The sequence below is a fragment of the Phoenix dactylifera genome, chromosome 9, assembly GCF_051530095.1.
Source record: "Phoenix dactylifera cultivar Ajwa chromosome 9, Ajwa_hap1_PhDact_Kaust_v1.1, whole genome shotgun sequence".
Classification (NCBI taxonomy): Eukaryota; Viridiplantae; Streptophyta; class Magnoliopsida; order Arecales; family Arecaceae; genus Phoenix; species Phoenix dactylifera.
In genome coordinates, this window is record NC_143198.1 from 18,357,130 (window position 1) to 18,377,307 (window position 20,178).

The window sequence follows — 20,178 nt, forward strand, 5'->3', positions numbered from 1 at the left end:
TGTTGTCAGATCAAAAAGTTGACCCCATCTCCTTTTTGAATGATTTCAACCTACATTAGATGATGGTCTCAATTAATTTTGATTTTAAAATTAAAATAAAATACTTCACATCTCGGTAAATCTGTTTGATTCTAATCCAAAATAAACCAGTAACACGACTCTCAATTTTCTGTAGATGTTGACATGTTGAGAACCTAGTACAAGATAAAGAAATTACAAGTATTATTTGCAACTCGACCATGAGCACAGGCAGCTGATAGATCATCCACAGTGTCATCATGTTATAATATCAAAAGTTCGATCTTTGTTAGCCTCCTGTAGTTCAAGGAAATCTCTATGATAACAAGGTAATCCTGCACGTCCATCACTTAATGTAGCATGCTTAAACCTGACGCAAAAACCACTCAAGCAAGTTTTAAACTCTCGTTGCTTCAGAATCAGTAGAATTGAATTTAATACACCCTCGTGAGGAAGACAATACTTTTTAACAGCCGAAGTCCTGAGATCACACATATATAGTGGTATTTCATAAGCTGATACCGCTTGGATCAATTTGCAATCCAATAAAAGTGGGAGAAAAGATAAGATAAATTTCTTGTGCAAGGAGGAAGAGTGTCCTACAAATTTTGAATCTCGGTCCGAAGTGAAAGTCTTTGGAATGCCATGAAGTTTGACAATCTCTCGAAAATAAAGATCAGCAATTTTAGATGCATCATAGGTCTTCTCGCAAGGTACAAAATGTGCCATTTTAGAGAATCGATCAACAATCACCATGATCGAATCCTTTCCACGTTGAGTGCGAGGAAGACCAAGAACGAAATCAATACTTACATCCTCCCATGGAGCTTGAGGTATAGGAAGAGGAGTATAAAGGCCGGTGTTTTGAGCTCGGCTTTTGGCAATATGGCATGTTCGACATAAGTTGACATGTCTCTCTACATCCTTTTTCATCTTCGGCCAAAAGAAATTTTCTTTGACAAGGATTAAAGTCTTGTCTCGGCCAAAGTGTCCTCCAAGTCCTCCATTATTGGCTTCTTTGATGATTGCTTGGCGAAGAGAGCAATTAGGAATACATAATTGGTTACCTTTAAATAAGTAACCTTCTTGAATTGAATAATCTTCATGAAGAGCATCACTGCATCGAGCCCAAATCTCGCCAAAATAATCATCATTAGAATAGAGATCTTTGATGAAATCAAAACCGATTACCTTAATCTCCAAGGTTGACAACAAAGCATGTCTTCGACTAAAAGCATCCGCAACTTGATTGAGACTTCCGGCTTTATGACGGATGGTGAAGGTAAAAGATTGCAAAAATTCAATCCACTTGGCATGCCTTGCACTAAGCTTGTGTTGAGTATAGAGGAATCGCAAGGCTTCATGATCGGAGTAGAGAACAAATTCCTTAGTCACAAGATAGTGCCGCCAATGACGAAGAGCCTCAACAATAGCATAAAATTCTTTATCATATGTTGAATAGTTCTTTCGCCCATCTCCAAGTTTGGCACTAAAGAAGGCAATAGGGCGTCCTTCTTGACTAAGCACTGCGCCAATGCCCACATTAGAGGCATCACAATCCACCTCGAAAACTTTTTCAAAATCTGGCAAGGCAAGGATAGGCCGTTGTCATTAATACCTTAAGCTTCTCAAAACTTTCTTGAGCCTCCATAGTCCATTGATAGGATCCACCTTTCAAACAATTTGTGATGGGGGCCATAATAGAACTAAAATGTCGTATAAACCTTCGATAAAATGTGGCCAACCCATGAAAGCTCCGGATCTCGTGAATGGTACGAGGTACCGGCCAACTAGAGATAGTTTCAATCTTCTTAGGATCAACTTTGATGCCGTTGGCGGTGACCATATAACCCAAAAATATTAGGCTATCGGTCAAGAAGTCGCATTTGCGAAGGTTGACATAGAGCTTCTCCTTTCGCAACGTCATAAAAATTTGTCTAAGATGCTCCAAGTGTTGCTCTTGATCCCTGCTATAGACCAAAATGTCGTCAAAGTAAACAACAACAAATTTACCTATATAAGGCTTGAAGATTTGATTCATGAGGCGCATGAATGTGCTTGGTGCATTAGAGAGCCCAAATGGCATCACAAGCCATTCATATAGTCCATCTCTTGTCTTGAATGCCGTCTTCCATTCGTCACCCGGTCTCATGCAAATTTGATGATAGCCACTTCGAAGATCAAGCTTGGAGAAGATGCAAGCGCCGGCAAGTTGATCTAACATGTCGTCTAGCCGAGGGATAGGAAAATGGTATTTGATGGTGATCTTGTTAACAGCTCGGCTATCAATACACATGCGCCATGTTCCATCCTTTTTGGGGACAAGTAAGGCACGAACCGCACATGGACTCATGCTTTCACGTACCAAGCCTTTGGCCACCAACTCGTTCACTTGTCTTTGCAATTCTTCATGCTCCTTGGGACTCATTCTATATGCCGCCTTGTTTGGTAAAGTTGCACCTGGCATAAGATCAATGCAATGTTGAATTTCTCTCATTGGTGGAAGACCAGAAGGAATTTCATCGGGAGTCACATCTCGGAATTCCTGCAAAAAAGAAGTAATCTTGGGTGGCAATAAATTGTCCTCCAGATTAGATTCCACCACTATAAGAGCATATGCTTGGGAGGCTTCTCGAATTTCAACTTCAAACTCTGCCATGGACAAAAAGGTACTTCCCTCTCCCTTAATGGGTTTGGGTGTGTTGTCCATTTTTGAAGGCCCAAGGGTTATTTTGACACCATCCGTCAAGAATGCATAAGTATTTTTGTATCCATCATGAACAACCCTTCTATCAAATAACCATGGCCTTCTCAAAAGTAAATGGCAAGCATCCATAGGAACCACGTCACACCATATTTCATCACGGTAATTTTTCCCAATTGAAAATTGAACAAGGCAACGTTGGGAAATTTTTACCTCATTTCCTTTTTCTTGAGCCAAGAAAGAGAATATGGGTGGTGGTGAGGTTTTGTCTTGAGTTTCAACTTTTCCACCATCTCCATTGAGACGCAATTCTCGCAACTTCCTCCATCGATAATAACATTGCAAATTTTGCCATGAGCCGTACATCGAGTATGAAAGATGTTGTGCCGGAGCCACATGTGATCATCTTCGCTTCGTATTGAATTCAGGGTTCGACGGACCACAAGAGCTTCACCATGATCACTATATGTGATGTCTCCTTCAATTTCATCATATATAGAGTCTGACTCATTTTCTTCACTATCACCTTCTTCGGCAAGAGAAACCACTCTTCTATTTGGACACTCAAAAGCAATGTGCCCATAGCCAGAACACTTGAAACATTGAGGTCGAGATGATGTTGGCCGAGAAGAAGATGAAGCATCTTTTTTCACCATCGTGGTTGGCTTAGATGTAGAAGATGAATGAGATTGCGATGCACTCCCCCGGTTAGGAATGCCCTCACGCTTGAAATTTCGGCCTCCAGGAGCATTTGTTAAACCCTTTTCTCGCCGTTGTTGAAGTTGGCGTTCCACCTTAGTAGCAAGTTTAATAACATCATTAAGAGAAATAAAAGAATGGAGGTGTACCATATCATGGATGTCACGCCTCAATCCGCTAAGGTAACGAGCTATTGTTTGCTCTTCGGCCTCTGCTACACCACAACGAACCATAAGATTGTCGAACTCTTCAGTGTACTCCTCCACGGTTCGCATTCCTTGAGTGAATTGATACATAGTGAGAAATGCATCTTGAAGGTAATTTTCGGGAAGGTACTTTTTGCGAAGCTCTTTCTTCATTTTCTCCCAAGTACGAATCTTGGTTTTGCCCTCCTTTGCTCTTTGCAACTTGAGGCGCTCCCATCATATTGATGCATGCTTTCGAAGCTTGATGGCTACAATCTTCACTTTAAGCTCATCGGGGACCTCTTTGTAGTCAAAGATCCGCTCAACAGTGTTAAGCCAATCTAGAAAGATGTCGGGTTGCATTTTTCCTTCAAACTCAGGAATGTCTACCCTGATGTCTGAAAATCGAAATTGATGACGATGTTGGTGAGATGAAGAAGAGTTGCTCCTCCTACCACGACGTAAACTTTGGTCACGGAAGGTGTTGCGATCTTCTTCAGTGGTGCCGCCCTTCTCTTCACTCGGATTTTGCTCATAACGAGCCAACCTTTCGGTAAGATTTTGGACTTGCCGCCGCAACTCATCATTCTCTATGTCGCGAAGATCTCGCTCTCTACGAGGTTCTTCATCGCTAGAACGACTTTGGTTGCCTCGGCTTGCCATGGTTGGTTGAAGTTTGCGTCAACACCACCACGAGAAATGCGATAGGATTCCTCTCGAAACGTCAAGAGATGATAACTTTTCTAAATTCGGCCATTTAATACTCTGAAAATGGCATGCAAGTTGTCTGATGTTCATGCACCTGCATCATAAGCACTGGTTGTTCGATGACGAGCATCGCAGCAATTGCAAGATGTGGAATTGCCGCATGGTAAAATCCTCATCATCAATGGAGTATAGCACAAACGAAGGGTCAGTCCGCCAGACACCAAGATCTGTCTCCAGATACAGCAACTTAGAAATTGAAAGAAAATACAACATAATGAATACAACAGTTCCTTCTTACACTTGTCACTCCCAAAGGTAACCCAAAACAGTTTTCAGCAAAAAGAATGATGGTGTGTACTTCCCAATCACTGGGTGTACTTCCATACATGATTAATGGAAGAAACACCAAGTATTCCTTTTTTTTTAATCAAAAAAAAGAATGACTAAATTTAACAACGCAATATACAGATTCAAAGACCTCCATCCTATCACCAATATTAAGAAAAAGTAAACAAAAAAGAAAGACGGTGTCACCATATGTAACAGAGTTCCTTCTTTTCCCTGTTACAGAAGCTTGTTAGTGCGGCGCTTTGCTGGGCCTCCAGGGAAGAGTTTCATTATCCAAGCCAACGCCCTCTCAACTACCTGGAGGAGAAAAAACAACAGACTAATGTTTAGCAGCATACAACTGATCGGAAGACTTATAGGATAACACCACCAAGTGATGGAAAAGCTTGGTGTTTTGCAGATAAAGCATTGCCAATTTACAAGTCGTAAAACAATTGGCAGCTGGTTGTGCAAACCAGCTAATAGCAACTGGACTAGCTTTCCTGTAGATGTTGAGTCTTCTAAAAACAGGACAATTCTTAAGAAGCAAGTGACAAAAATATCAACACCTGCACTTAAATAGATACGCATGTTAACCATGACATCGTCTAATGACTATCATACCTCATCCCCTTCATCGGCATACTCTGTTGTATCATGCATAATGTGGGAATCTACAGGCTTTGTCAAAACATTCTCGTTGGCCATTCGTTGAGCAGTCATGAGCTCTAACCTCTGGGTCTGTGCCTCCAGCTTTTGCGATAGATCTTTGCTCAAGTCCTTCAACCATCGATGTTAAAAAGTATTAGTTGCAGTTTCAGACTCATGCTAAGGACCTTCAGATTGACAAATACTAACAAAATGATCCTAATAAAAATTTCTAGATTAATTAGTACTGTCATACCATATGAGATTATAGAATAACAGAATGAAATTTAAACATTAGATTTATTTATCTGATCTCAGTTAATTAGTTTGAAATAAATATAACAGTGCAATGTATTTAAATTACCAGCAACAATTGTCACCATAAGTATATTACCTTCAGCTTGGAACAATTAGATGATTCTATTTTCAGAGCCCGCACCAGCTCTTCTTTCTCCAGCGCTAGCTGCAAGTACCCAATGTGCAGTAAATTTGACAAAATAAAGGATTTTAGCAGTGAATGGAAAAAAGGGGTTTGAACATTATTTTGGGAACAATTGCACACTTGGAAAATATATCAAGATACACTTAAATGCATACCTCAGATATCAACGAACTGATATTGTCAATCATTCTAAGCTGATCTACTGGAATATTGCCAGATCCATCTGGAAGATTTAATCTTCCATCTTCAGGAAGAGACATGAACGGTCTGATATCTTGAAGGGCATCTAGGCTCCTGTTGAGCATTGTCTCTGGAACACTCCTCTCCCCATCAACCAAATTCACATGTTCAACACCTGGAAGTGAAATTTCATAGTTCATGATGGAATTTATTTAGCAATAGAAGAGGTATAAATGATAGCAAGGAGCCCATAATGATTTATCCAATTTGAGTCAATTTAGGACTGAAAAAGTGGGCATCAACCAGGAAGCTTGTTAGCAGTCCATGTTGTAGTAGTGTCTAGAATGGATGTGGTTACTGGAATACTTAAAAAAGGTGATTCCATCTCATGAACTGGAAAACATAGATCGAAATCAATAATAAACCGTTCTTTGTTAATTTTATGTCTTTTAGTATAGATGCATAGTTTTCACATGATAAGTATTCTTGGTTTTATAGTCGCAACAATCTCTAAATTATTGAAAAGTTTCTAAACCACACACAGAATATTCTAATACAAATGGTCATTCAGACTTGAACTGAATAATGGAGTTATTTATAAACTGTTTGCTAAATATGAACTCTACAGATTAATCATGAACAATTCATGACTAATCATGGATCTATGTTAATGGTGATTTCAGCAGCATTGTGTTGTTGTGTGGCCATTCTTGCGGCTGCACAGTTATTTCTTCTATATTTCTTTCTGCATTCTCCCATAAAGCAAAATGTGAATAGTTTTACAGTTTACACTTTGCTTTATGAAAAGGTGGTTTCCCCACCACAACTTCAAACAGCTTACACTTTTTCTAATCTTAATTTTCTACATTGAAAGCATCGAGTGAAAAGGAGGAACAACAGAGGTTCGAAATGCTCAAGAGAAGTAACGAACGACCATATTTTATAATTCCAAGCAATTTGACTTCCATATCAACAAAGGGTGGCCAACATCCCTTTTTTCCTTCTTTCCCCAAATAAGGACAAGAAATCAGTGGTCTGAACCCGCCGACCCGGCCTGACCCATTGTTGTGGCTAAGTCTCAGGTTACCGGTCTAACTGCAAGCTGACCACGGGCCAAACCAGGTCACTATCTCATTTAATTCTCCTTCTCCCACTATCTCATTTAATTCTCCTTCTCATGAGTCTTGACACTAGAATTTAGGTTGCATTGGAGCAGGGAGTTCTGGAACCAACAAAATAAAGAAAAAATCAACAAGAGGAAGAGGGTCGAAGCAAAGACTACCAGCCCTCTAAAATCTGGCAACGACGGGCATCAACTTCCACAGATCTATTGCCCTTCTCCCAGAATAGGCAAAGGCAGGCATCCTCCTCTTCAAATTCAACAGAAACGAATTTCCTCCTAAACAGATCCTGCAAGGAAGACGATCTTCTGCCATAGATCCAGTCACAATGGGCTGTGAACAAAAGATGATGACCCCCTTAGTCATGGATCCAGTGATGGTAGAAAGAAAAAACGAAGCAAATGAACCAGAAAGCAGAGGGAACAGGGGTGTGAGTGAAATCCTCCTTAATTCTACATATAACTAATTTAGAACCCTTTGAAGTTAATCGTCCTTGAAAAATGCAAGGACTCTAGGGGGCGTTTGGTATGGGGTGATCATCCTAAGATCAAGGGTGATGTGGGTGGAGGTGATGAGATCACCATGTTTGGTTGCACCACGGTGATCCTACATAGCGGTGATCTTAAATCACCTCCACTCCTCAAATCACCCCCCAACTCGGTGATGGGATACCCGTCCTTGAGGTCGGAAATTCAAGATCACCCTAGGGCAGTGATCCTGGGTTGAAAGTTAAAGACAAAAATGCCCCTCAGGTTAGCAAAAAAATTGATATATCAATATACCATCAATATATTATGTCAATATATATATAATATCGATATTATATATTATATTAATGATATATATTATATTATAATATATTACTAATCATATTATTATCCCATTATTATTGAAGGATAATTTTAAATTCTAGTAGAAAAATATTATTATTTTTTATATTTATATAATAAAAATATTTAATATATTACTATATTACTTCTATTTACCTTACTATGCATAAACCTATGCAACAGCACATATATCTAAAATAATTAATTTCTTCAACCAAACAGAATTTTCTAAAAGAGTAAAATTCCATCATCTTATAGATGATTAAGATCCTTAAATGATCAAAACAAGCTCAAAACAAGAGGACAAACAACTATCCAATAACCTTCATCTTTAAATAATTCAATGGTACAAACATAATAAACTAAACAAAGATCCTGGAATTTGTTGATCATTTGGTTAATAGAAAAATGAACCAAATTAAATTCTTAATATTTAGATCTGTTCTCGCAAAATCACTAATCATCAGCTATTTATGGAATCAAAGATGTTTATCATGAGATGTCTGGTACTGCTAAACAAGTATGATATACACAGTGCAAAGCTAACTTCCAGATGTTACTATAAGAATTTCGGTCCCTACTTATAAGTGCATGATTCAGTAATAACAGAGATTAGCATGTGAGATTCATGACCAAGCTTAGCATGTGTCAGTTTCAAACCTAAATCCTCCGTAGAAGTAGATGCATCTCTTCCAGTAGGGGAAGTTTTTGTTGTATCTTTGACTTTTCCATCTGAAGTTGCTTTCCGTAGCTTAGACTGCAAAAGTTTCTTCTCTGTGCAATACAAATATAATCAAAAACCAAAGGCGAGTTTATTCATGACAAGCAATGTGCTCGTCTATGAGATTGCATGCACAACATGCAATGCACAGAAGAACTTATTTCCACATATAAAGCACTAAATTAAACAAAATAAAGAAAAAAAATTCTGTAAACAGGATAAGGAATTTACAATGCATGGAAGGGAAATTTATTAGCAACAATTATGTGTTTATAGCATTTTTCTCCTTAAGTAGAGGGTGAAAACAACCAATTAGATTAAAAAATTGTTATTTCTACAATGAACTCTGTCAGAAATCTCAAGAATCTGGAACTGCCATATTTTACAGGTGATGGTAACATCTAATTTGAAAATACCAAGTTACAGGCTAAGAAAATTATACCTTCTTGCAAAGCATTAATTGTAGACTGAAAATCCTGGCGCTCCCTCTCTAAAATGGACACCTTACGTCTGTATGATTCAGAAAGAAGAAAAAGTGGTTAATGATTTTAGCCATGGAACTGCAAACCACAACTGATAAACTTTATCCCAACTGTTTGGAATCAACTTTCTGGATCCTACTGTGATACATTCCTAGGGTCCATAAAAGTCTAGCCAGCATAAACTGATGGTTATATGCTCTACAAGTTCAGGAACTTCAATTTTTTTTCATTGCTCATGGTAACTATCAAACTCTCATCAACCTGACTCAACAAGTTTGTTTATTCAAGAGAATGGTTATGATAAGTTAAGCTAGGAAACGTTTCAAATTTTGAAGAGATAATATATAGAAGGGCTTAAATTTTTAAACATTAATTGACTTGATATAGGTAAAAACCTAACGCTTAATTTTAACTACTGCAGAGATTACTCTTGTTTTATTGGACTACGGAAAACAGCAGCATAAGATGTAATTATAAACACTTACGTTTCCATCTCCATCTTAACACAACTCACTGCACATCAAAGCAACATATCCAGTTCCTTTCCAATTCAGCATCCAGCACTAACAAATTTAACATAGAGACAATCCGGAAACAATGTCAAACTTACTTGTATGAAGTGATTTCAGAATTCGAATTCTCCAATTGTTTTTCCAGCTTCAGCTCATTTGATCTCAATCTGAGTGCCTATAAAATGTATATATAAATGTATAAGAAAATGAATGAGATCATCAACCAAAGCATGCATCCTTCATTAGATTGTTGATGCCGAAAACATCTCTTCTATCAGACTGATCCATACCAGACCATGATTCACCAGCAAATATCAAAAGGAGAGAGCATGTTGGTGAATTCTCATTCACCAGCCTATTCTCTCGCCTACTTGGACCGATCCAAAAAATAGGCTTGGATTGGCTAATTAAGAACCCTGAGTTTAAGTTCCAGATTACAGTGGACAAAAAGGGTTTAGATTTAGCTTATGATTCTAAAGATAGGGTTAAGTTTTGACATTGCTAGAATTTCTTTCAACAGATAATGAAATTCTAGTAAACCTGAATAATAAGTACATAAGAACAGGAATTTTTAAAAGATAAGAAGATCGCAAATCTATAACAAGGCAGAGTTTGAATTGCAAGTGGCTGATGAGTTGATGGAAGGTTTTCTGACTGGCTAAACTAAAAACAAAGATATGGAATTGATATGGCATAATAACCATCAACTACATTGAATGAGCCATCACATTTAAAAATTGGTATCCTCACCAAGAATAGGAGAGCACTCGCATTTATTAAAACTTCTAAGTAAAAAGATGTTATGTTAGCAATGACCTTAGTTAAAGCTCTACCATAGCCAGTTACTACTAATACAAAAACCTACAGTATTACAAATAATAATGGAAAGTTATTGGATGCCATCTCACCTTAAGAAAAGAAAAACCAACAGATATCTGTGTATATGTTACAAGCATCTATATTCAAGCAGCACCTATAAACTAGCAATCACCTCTCATGATACAAAACTCACATTAAACCAGGATTGATGATTTACATGCCTTGCCACATCCTACTTTAAAATAAAAAAGGAATATATTCTTCAACATGCACATGCGTCAACTTGATCTAGAGCTTTTGTGAGACTATCCTGAAATTTTCTTTCATTAACTCATTCTTGAAGAATTCATTTTCTCGCATTTGCTAAAGCCTGTCATGGATGGAGATGTCACTTCACCACACAACCTAAAATCCCAAGTGAAAATTTCATGCAATGTGGAGGATTGTATACATTTGATTGAAATTGATGTTTAGAAGTTCAATGTTAAGCTTCTTATATCTCTACTATTATAATGGGAACTCCTAAAGATAGGACTTCAACCTCCGTTTGGCTCCAGCATTGCAATAAAAAAGGAATATATTCCTCAATATGCACATGCGTCAACTTGATCTAGAGCTTTTGTGAGACTATCCTGAAATTTTCTCTCTTTAACTCATTCTTGAAGAATTCATTTTCTCGCATTTGCTAAAGCCTGTCATGGATGGAGATGTCACTTCACCACACAACCTAAACTCCCAAGTGAAAATTTCATGCAATGTGGAGGATTGTATACATTTGATTGAAATTGATGTTTAGAAGTTCAATGTTAAGCTTCTTATATCTCTACTATTATAATGGAAACTCCTAAAGATAGGACTTCAACCTCCTTTTGGCTCCAACATTGCAATAATTACCAAACTTCCATGCAACTCTCACATGGTAGCTCCAAGCATAGGACAACACTTGACATTTTGACATTTTTTCCTTCACAGACACGTACGTACATTGGACGTGTCAAGCAGTAGTATCTTAGAAATCACAGTTCAAATTACAGGTAATATGAATAGAAAATTATGCTAAAAGGTCCGCCGTACCGACCGTACCGACGTACCGGTGGGCGCCGATACTACTAGTTTGGCTTGGTTCACGCATCCAAAAGTCCTAAAAAAATTTGGAACTGCTACAGCCCAGTACAGTTGGCCGGTACGGGCCGATACCGACCGGTACGTGCCGGTACGAAGCAATACCGATTTTTAACACCGGTACGGGCTGAACCGGCCGGTATGGGCCGATACCGGTTTTTAACACCGGTACGGGCCGGTTCAGCATTCCTTGCTTAAAAGTATACTGACCAAATGGCATTTAGAACAAATCATTTTGACCAAACTAACAAAATGGGATCAAAAGAATGCTAACTAACTTTCATCAACACAAAAGAGCTTAAGGCTTGTCAATTAGCTTGAAAGGTCCGTCACCTTCAAAGCTTGGCCCATCACCACTTTAAAGAAAGCCATGGATACAAATTTTCTAAGCATCACTTTCATTTTTTCTATTTTCAGAAATAGAAAATTAGAAATTCTATTTATATTTTTAAATTTAGAAATATAAACATGTTTGGAATGAACAATTATTTTTTAAAATATAAACATGGTAATAGTGGCCAAGGTGATGCTAGTAATGACTGAGGCAGTGGAGGAACCAGTGGCATTGGTGGTGGGACACCAGTATGGCAGAGGTGACAACAATAATGGTAGTGGCAGGAGCACTAATGATATGGTGGATGCTACAGTAATGGCGACAGTGGTGTGGTGGAGATGGTGGTGGTAGTGTGCAGTGGAGGTGGCAAAGGTGGAGGCGGCGGCGGCGGCGGCGGCAAGAGTGCTAGCAAGGTGGTGGAGGTGGTGATGATGGTAGCAATGATGAGGCATCGATGGTAATGGTGGAGAGGGGTATCGGCAATATGTCGTAGGTAGTAACAATGGCAGCGGTGTGATGAAAGCAGCGATAGCGGTGGTTATTGTGGTGGCGGAGGTGGTGGTAGAAGAGACAACTGCAGTGGTGATGGAGGTGGTGTTGGTGGTGGAAAAAAATTATGAGTTTCTTATTTTTTAAAATATTGAAAATAAGGTTTTCTTACTTTCATCTTTTTAGAAATAATAATAAAAAATTAAAAAATAGAAAATAAGAACAATAGCTCCAAACTTGTTCTTCTATCTTGGTTACTATGATTTTATTTCCAAAAATAGAAATCAAAAAACAAAGCGATGCCAAATGGGCACAAAAGTTTAAATTGTATTTTGCTATAATGGATGCTAGGTTCTAAAGGCTATTTATTATGAGTATATTTCCTAATAAACTAGAAGGTAGAAGTAACTTATGAGAGCCCATAAAGGGAAAGGAAACAACAGTTGCTGGCCATTCACTCACCATAACATTTCATGATCTTATTCTACACAAAATGTGTAAGTATTGTAGCTGCAAACCCATAAAAGAAACAAGAAAATATATAAGATGGATTCACATACATAACCGAGAAGCTTTTCCATTTATATGGGATTGGGTCTATAGATCGTCTTACAAACTTATGGCTCATTCATGCTTAAAATCTTTTACAGCCACATCAGCAAACTACTATGCAAGGACTGCAGTGTCGGTATCGGGCCCCGGGACGGCCCCGTGCCATGTTGGGCTAGGCCTATATCGACACAGTAGAAGAGGCGGAGGAGAGGAGAACGGGAGAGAAGAGGCCCCGCGTGGAGGAGGCGGAGGCCGAGAAACAACCGCACGGAAAAGACGGAGGCTAGGGAGCCGCCGTGCAGAGGCGGAGGGGCTCTACCTCCGGTCTCCTCTTTCAAACTGCTCCGCCTCCGGTCCCCAGTTTCATTTGAAATAGGGGCCCAGAGGGGGGCCCCTTTATTTGTGATTTTTAAATGAATATCGGCAATGGGGCCCCCTCCAGGCTCTTGTTTCGATCGAAACAGGAGACTGGAAGTAGAGCCCCTCCTCCGCCTCCGCACGGCAACTCTCCGGCCTCCGCCTCCTCCACACAACGGCTCCCCGGCCACCACTGGCCGGCGTCCACCTTCCAATCTCTTCCTTCCTCTCCCTCTCCCTCCCTCCCCCACTCTCTCTCTATTCCTCTTTTCCTTCTCCTTCTCTTCCTCCATCATTGGTTCTTGTTTTCGTTGTCGGAACCGTTTCGGTCCACCGCCAGTACAACTCGGAACATCCAGAACCGGACGGTTCGGAACGGTTCTGCCGACCATGCTACTATGATTACCACAAGATAAACAGAAGAAAGAAAAGAAAAGAAAAGAAAGGCGTGAAAGATAGATGTCAACATTGAAAAACAAAAATTTATTATTCATTATGGTGAATGAAAAAACTTTCAGTAACATCCTGCAAGTCCTTCCAATTATTGATTAAGTGTCGTCTCCACAAGGTTTACGCAAGATAGTCTCCTTTTAAGAAGTCTCAAATCAATTAAATAAGCTCCATGTAGAAAGTCATTGACAAAGAACTAGCCTAAATATAGAAAAGGAAAAAGGAAAAAATGACTACCTTCTCTTCTAAGCTAATGACTTCAGATGCAAGTATTTTTGCTCTCTCATCAACAGCATTGCATTCTAGCTGTGCATTTGCATATTCCATTTTGACAGACTCCAGTGCCAGCTGTCATATATAATAAGATAATGAGCGAATAACAATTGCTTGAATAGGATAATGAATGATAGAAAAACAAGAAAATCGTACATACACCTTATATAAAGTGAGAATATGAAGAAGAAGCACAGCATCCTTTTTTTATATGAAGAATGGGTTCACATAAGACAAGGGAATTAAAATTTGAAAAATGATTAACCACCACTATAAATCATTCTGTCACATAATGAAATTCTTCATTTTTAAATAGGAAAAAAAACATATATCTGCTGCTCACCTAGCAGGAAAAAGAAAAACAAATGCATGTAATGCAAAACTGAGCATCTGTGTCATGGTATAATCTATTGGGGTGCTCCTTTATTGACATGACAGATAACCACAAAAAAAGACACTGGAAATCTATGAACATGAGGTTCAACTAATTAGAAAAGACCCAACTCAGATGCATGAGTTGGAATTAACTGCAGAGTGCAGACAAAATCTGTTAACATAGCACAGGGTAGGGTGGCAAAAACTGGCCTGCTCCAACCAAACCCTACATAGCTTTGCAGTTTACACCAATGTGGGTCTCGAGGGTAGAGTTTTTTTGGGTCAGGCTGATCCGCCCAAGTCAGATTAACTTGGATCCTTTATATTTATTTGCTATTTGCTGTTTCATTTTTAGTGGAAATAAAATTAGTAACATATATCACTTTTTAACAAAATTAAGTCAAATCATGTCTTCTTTTTCCTTTTCTGTTTTGTTGGGAATTTTAGCATGACATGGATAAGACAGGTCCGGCTGAGATGGGTCAGGCCAGGTGAAGACATACCAGGTTAAAATGGGTAAAGTCAAGCTAGATAAGTTAGTGTCCAGTTGGATTGGCATGATTTGTATTGCAGGCAAAGTAAGGGTCAGTCAGGTCAAATCAGGTCCCTGTGATTGACCTGTGGTCAGGTATGGATCAAGCAGTCACAATTTGAAGACAGGTCAAATATGAATTGAGCTTGCAAACACGACCAACCCGAACCAACCACCTTGCCAAGTGCCAACCCTATTGTAAAAAAATACAAACTCCAGAAATGTATTGTCTCAAGTTCTTAAACACTGAAATGCAAAAGATACCATATATATGTACGAACATATAAACATGCACAGACATGCAAAATATATGATAAATACATAAATATGCATGCACAAATACCCACTCCATGAACCGACCCTCCACCCTCTCTCCCATATGTACATATATATAGTATATATTTCACATCTATTATAGTAACATGCAATGCCAACAAGGGGAGGGCACAGAGGACTAACCAATTGAGCCTTAATTTCTTCCTGCAGCCTTTCCATGTCAGATTTTAGCTGGCTGATAACCTTTCCCTGAAATCAAAAATCAAAGCTTAGATGTAAAATATGAAATAATACAGTAACTATAGAGGAATAAATACAGCAGGGTTGATTTATTAATTTCTACATACCTAAAGATGGACTGCAACAGAAATAAAAGTGTAATCTTAGGATGAACAGAGTGAGAACTCTTTTATTTTTTAAGAAATCATAGAGATTCCAATATCCAATAAACCAATATTTTTTTTCATTTATCTTCCTACATAAATATCATGACAGGAGGGTAGTTCGGCATAGCCTTGTGCAGTACAAAGACTTGTCTATCACAGTGGATATTCCTTTGCATGAATGATAACAGTAGTTATTCCAGATAAGACGAACTTAAAATCCCCACCATGAAGCTACACATAACTAATCCAACCAGAAAAGTAAGACCTTGTTCTCATTCCATATATAATTGATGTTCTAATGATGTTAATATATTTAGGCAGTTATTGGCCTCTTATATTGTCACTCAATAGAACCAGGCTGCCAGATTTATAGTCACTGGGGGAGTATATGAGCTTTCATTATGTACATCAACGAGCATACCATGTAGCAAATATTGTATATTCCACATCAAACCTGAACGAAAGTGGCATGTCATTTAAAAGTCAAACAGTACTAACTACACCTCAGGCAACATGTAACAAGTACTAAATGAGATCGAGAAGGAAAGTCAGAACTGCTAGCAAAAAATGTGACGCAATCAAATCTTCAGCTTTTTAAATACATGGATACAGCTTCAGACCAACTCATAATCAGATAAGGCACCTGCTGGTTATAGCTCTCAGTCAGAGATGAATTCTCAGCAGCCAAAGACTCTGCTAGTGCTCGTGATGTGTCAAGAGCTCTTTGCAGAGAAAACTTTTCTTGTGTCAAATCTTCAATGTACTGCAAAAGACGAGCACTATGGACAGAAATGAAAAAGATCCTAACAATTCACAATAAGTAAAGATAATAACAATCACATGGTGGCGATAGTTCACAATAATTAAGTACACATAAGTGAAAATTTAAAGTAAGAATGTTGTTTTAGAAGTCATATAAGTAGGTTTCAGGCAAAGTTTTCTCATTTTCAATTAATTGGATTTCTACTTTGAGTAAGTTCAAACCCTTGACATCCATCAACTACATCTACAGTTTTGCAGGTCAAAAAGGTTTAGTTGTGTACTGTTGTTAATAATCATGTTTAACAGCTGTTCTAATGTCTTTTATTTGTAAATATGCAGTGTTTAACAAATGAACAAGAATTCAAGTGGAAAATACATAATTCACTTTTTCTGCAAGGGAAACTAAACCAGTTAGCTGACTCCTTTTTCCTTCATTCTGAGTTCATGTACTAGCCTGTAAATAGCAACAAAAACGCAATATAAAGGCATACAGAGGAGAAAATTAAAAGATATAAAAATAATCACCTGCTCCAATGCTGCAAAATCTTCATCTTTCTTCACAGTTGGGATATTGTGGTCCCTCTGCATATCATGATCCACCGCCCCCTGATTCAAAAGTTGCACATCATTCATAGAAACAGAAGTCAGGGATGGCTTCTTCTCAATATTAACACCTGAAGTTCTTGGGTTACAGGATTGCTCAACAGTGCTGTTCTCTGCAGACAGCAGCTGGTGAGAAGATGATAAGAGAGTCTCCGCACTGTCGAATTTTGGACTATTAAAAGAAGCAGGTGGATTGGCTTTCTCAAGCTCACCATATGGCATATGAGACAGAGAAGCTACTCTAGGCACACCAAGGGAATCAAGAAAAGATGGGCGAGATCGACCGGCAGTAGTTCCATAACCAGATGAAGGAAATGGATTTTGGTTAGAGGAGCTTCTAAAAGCTGAACTAGGATCTGCAGATGATGGTTCTGATGCATGCCAAGGTGCACTGCCAACAACACTGAGGTGATGACTAATGGCATGAGAAATCTTCCCTCCTTTATTAATACCCAAAGCACTATCATGATGCATACTGCCACCATGAAAAGGTTGCTCCACTGCAAGAGTTGAGTCTGTTTATTTGGCGGTTGCACAAAGCAGCAACCCCACATCAGAAGTTAATTCAAGAAAGGAAAATCATCATTAAGCAGCTTGATGGAAAATATGAAAATTACATATACCTTTACGTACTCCAGACGTATCGGCTGAAGTGCTGGGAAACCCCAACCTGTTCAGTGCAGAAATACTTTCTGACGTCACAGGATGAGTGCTCGTATGATAAGCACCGGATGCATCAGGATCATGCATATAAATTCCTGAAGAATTTCTGTTTCCACCTGATTGAGCTTTATCTGAATAATGAAAAATTGAATGGTTTATGTTCCCGTCAACATTTGGCTTTGTATAAACTGAATCTGAACTACTAAGCTGATCTGCTGTAATAACATCAGTTGGTTCAGATTTGGTATGGGCAAGCTCATTGTTCTCTCTGAAGTGGTCATAATAACCATTAGCCAGCAGAGAGAAGCCTGAGCTTCCATGTAATTTAGAAACCTCATCACTCCCAGCTTCTTGTTCTGATCCACCATTTAGTGTATGATCGCCACTAAGCCAGGTAGAAGAGGTTGCAGATGTCCCATTTGAGGAACCAACACCAGTGATTTGGGAAGAATTAACTGTCTCACTTTCATGAGCTGTAACTGATCCAGAAGGATTGGTAACAACAATATCATCTCTACCAGATGCAACTCCATCTATCACATGCTCACTATTTGGAGAGTGTTTACCATATTGATCAACATCAGCTGCCTGCAACTGACCAGTAGATGCAGCCTTCTTAGCAGCCTTTTGCCTACGAAACTCCTCTAGCTGATCCAGGAAAAACAATCATCCCAGATATCAGAGTTCTTCCTTATGAAAGATTAAGATCAGCTTAATACACCTAATGTCCATACAAGCAAAGATGCATGCTTTACAATAATATTTAACATCTATGATGTCAAGAACAAACAATAAAACATACAATAGCAATTCAACTCATAGAAAATGTTATGCATGTTGTATGCATGCGATAGCAAAATGTCTCCTAAACATTTTAGTGGTTATTTAAAGGGCTACCAGATTACTGATTGTGGCTACAAGTTTCAAGAGGGGAACTGGGAAACAGGAGAGAAATGAAAAATTACAACTCTATTTCAAATCCTCGTATGTTCTATGATATCATAAATTAGCTTTTTTCCATCACCATCATTGTGTTTAGCGAGCAGAGTTCCATGATATTATGACACAGATTCACTAAATATTACATAGTGCGCTGGTGAACTTTTACCAATATTTTCCAAAAAAGATAAACTCTATTTAAAATTTGAACTTTTTCAAGATCCCTTTCCTGTCAAAGTGGTATATACCAAAATCAAACAAACAACTTTGTAATTCTGAAGGGACAAGATAGTGGCACGTAGAGTTTCAGTATTATTTGCAAATGATGAACCGTGTGACATACAGTTGAAGAGAACCGTGAAAAATTTTGACAAAAAGAAAAAGTGGTTAATCTGGAGGTTGATTCCCATAGGCTATTCTAAGACAAGAAATATTCACTTCAAGCTGTTTCCACCAGTTCACCAAAAGTACTCACTCCAAACTCGAGAATCAGAAATCAAGATGGAGCATAAGAGTTATTCGAAAATGACTAATTTAACCCCCCCCCCCCAAATTCTCCCTGTTCCTCAATTCAAGAAGTAAATTTATTTCTTGTCAATCATCAGAAGGTTCAAGATTTGCAACCAGGATGAGTATTTTGGAGAATTTATGAAAAGAGATCTCAGAAGATTCCACAAACAAAACAGAGAAATCAAACCACATCGCAAAATGGATTGATATCGTACCCGTTTCTTCCCAGCTTCCAGATGGCCTTTGCGTGAAGAAGCGGCAGAATTTGGCAGGACCTGTGCTGAAGCCATGCCCAAACCCCAAGCCCCGCCCGAAATCCACCAAAATCTCCAATGCTTGCCGTAACCCCGGCCCAAGGTCACCTAGGATTCCAGCTCCCACGCAGCCCGGCGATGAATCTCGAAATAAGCGATAAATTTATAAAAACAATGGGATAATATACACGAATCGAAAGAACGAAATAACCGAATCGCAGAACGAAATAACGGACGAGATCTTAGAGGGGCAGAGGACAGAGAGCTCGGGCGAGAGGGGAAAAGAAGCCCTAATTTCGGCAGGGATTTAACAAGAGCGTGAGAATCCCTCGCAGTCGCAGATCTCTTTCACTGCTTCTGTCCGCTGCGGTGGGTGGAATCGGCTCCAGAGTTCAAAGATCGGACCGGAACGGGAGGAGGGATGACGTTCCGTTCGGTCTGACACGGACACTGGACCGGACATAAATTTGCTTGAAGATTTCGAAAAGAGACAAATTCGTCCCTAAGCCTTGGCTTGAAACTCATTTGAGTCCGCAACACTTTGCAGTTACAATGTCACCCATGACATTATAAAAATAATTCAATTGAGCCATCATCATTAAAGCTGCATAGATGGCATGTATTTTACGACATAGCAAAAAGATATCGATAGATCAAGATATGGTAGAGAGATAATTGGTGAAAAAAATTACTATGTTAGTGGCTTGGAGGGAAGATCCCACCAAAATAAGAGAGAAAGAAGCTCTGGTCTGCAAAGAAAGAAGGGAGAACAATGCCCTCCACGATGTTTTGCTTTTTGATTTTTTTTACTTTATCCATGCACGTTATGTATGATATTTCCGTTTTAGCAAAAAATAAAAAATAAAAAATCAAAAAAGAACAGTGCAAGCCCGCAGAGAGAGAGA

At 38.8% G+C, this 20,178-nt stretch overlaps 1 protein-coding gene across 9 annotated transcripts; it reads right to left on the reverse strand.

The window, feature by feature from the left end:
• Positions 1–4,542: 4,542 nt before the first annotated feature.
• Positions 4,543–19,725, reverse strand: LOC103713533 (protein BLISTER-like). 9 transcript variants are annotated; one of them, XM_088704319.2, is made up of 16 exons: positions 19,510–19,708; positions 19,235–19,417; positions 18,137–18,218; positions 17,531–18,049; positions 17,120–17,422; positions 16,830–17,020; positions 16,186–16,305; positions 15,340–15,405; positions 13,938–14,048; positions 9,676–9,752; positions 9,026–9,093; positions 8,523–8,636; positions 5,887–6,086; positions 5,684–5,752; positions 5,266–5,421; positions 4,543–4,959 (listed from the first exon to the last, which is right to left on the reverse strand). In XM_088704319.2, the coding sequence occupies exons 2-16, from the start codon at positions 19,307–19,309 to the stop codon at positions 4,879–4,881; spliced, it is 2,232 nt and encodes a 743-aa protein (XP_088560445.1). In that variant the 5' UTR covers positions 19,310–19,417; positions 19,510–19,708; the 3' UTR covers positions 4,543–4,878. The 9 variants fall into 9 exon arrangements, 8 of the variants coding, with proteins under 8 accessions (XP_088560445.1, XP_088560443.1, XP_089781465.1 ...); XM_088704317.2 differs by having other exon boundaries at positions 16,830–17,422; XM_089925339.1 differs by having other exon boundaries at positions 19,235–19,708.
• Positions 19,726–20,178: the final 453 nt, after the last annotated feature.

Bases quoted from the DNA above. Each gene is read 5' to 3' on its own strand.
- LOC103713533 (XM_008800495.5), bottom strand. From the start codon at position 19,309: ATGGCTTCAGCACAGGTCCTGCCAAATTCTGCCGCTTCTTCACGCAAA. The intron at 8,637-9,025 runs GTATAATTTTCT...TGTATTGCACAG, and splicing joins AATTAATGCTTTGCAAGAAG to AGAAGAAACTTTTGCAGTCT. The intron at 4,960-5,265 runs GTATGATAGTCA...TTTCTCCTCCAG, and splicing joins ATGCCGATGAAGGGGATGAG to GTAGTTGAGAGGGCGTTGGC.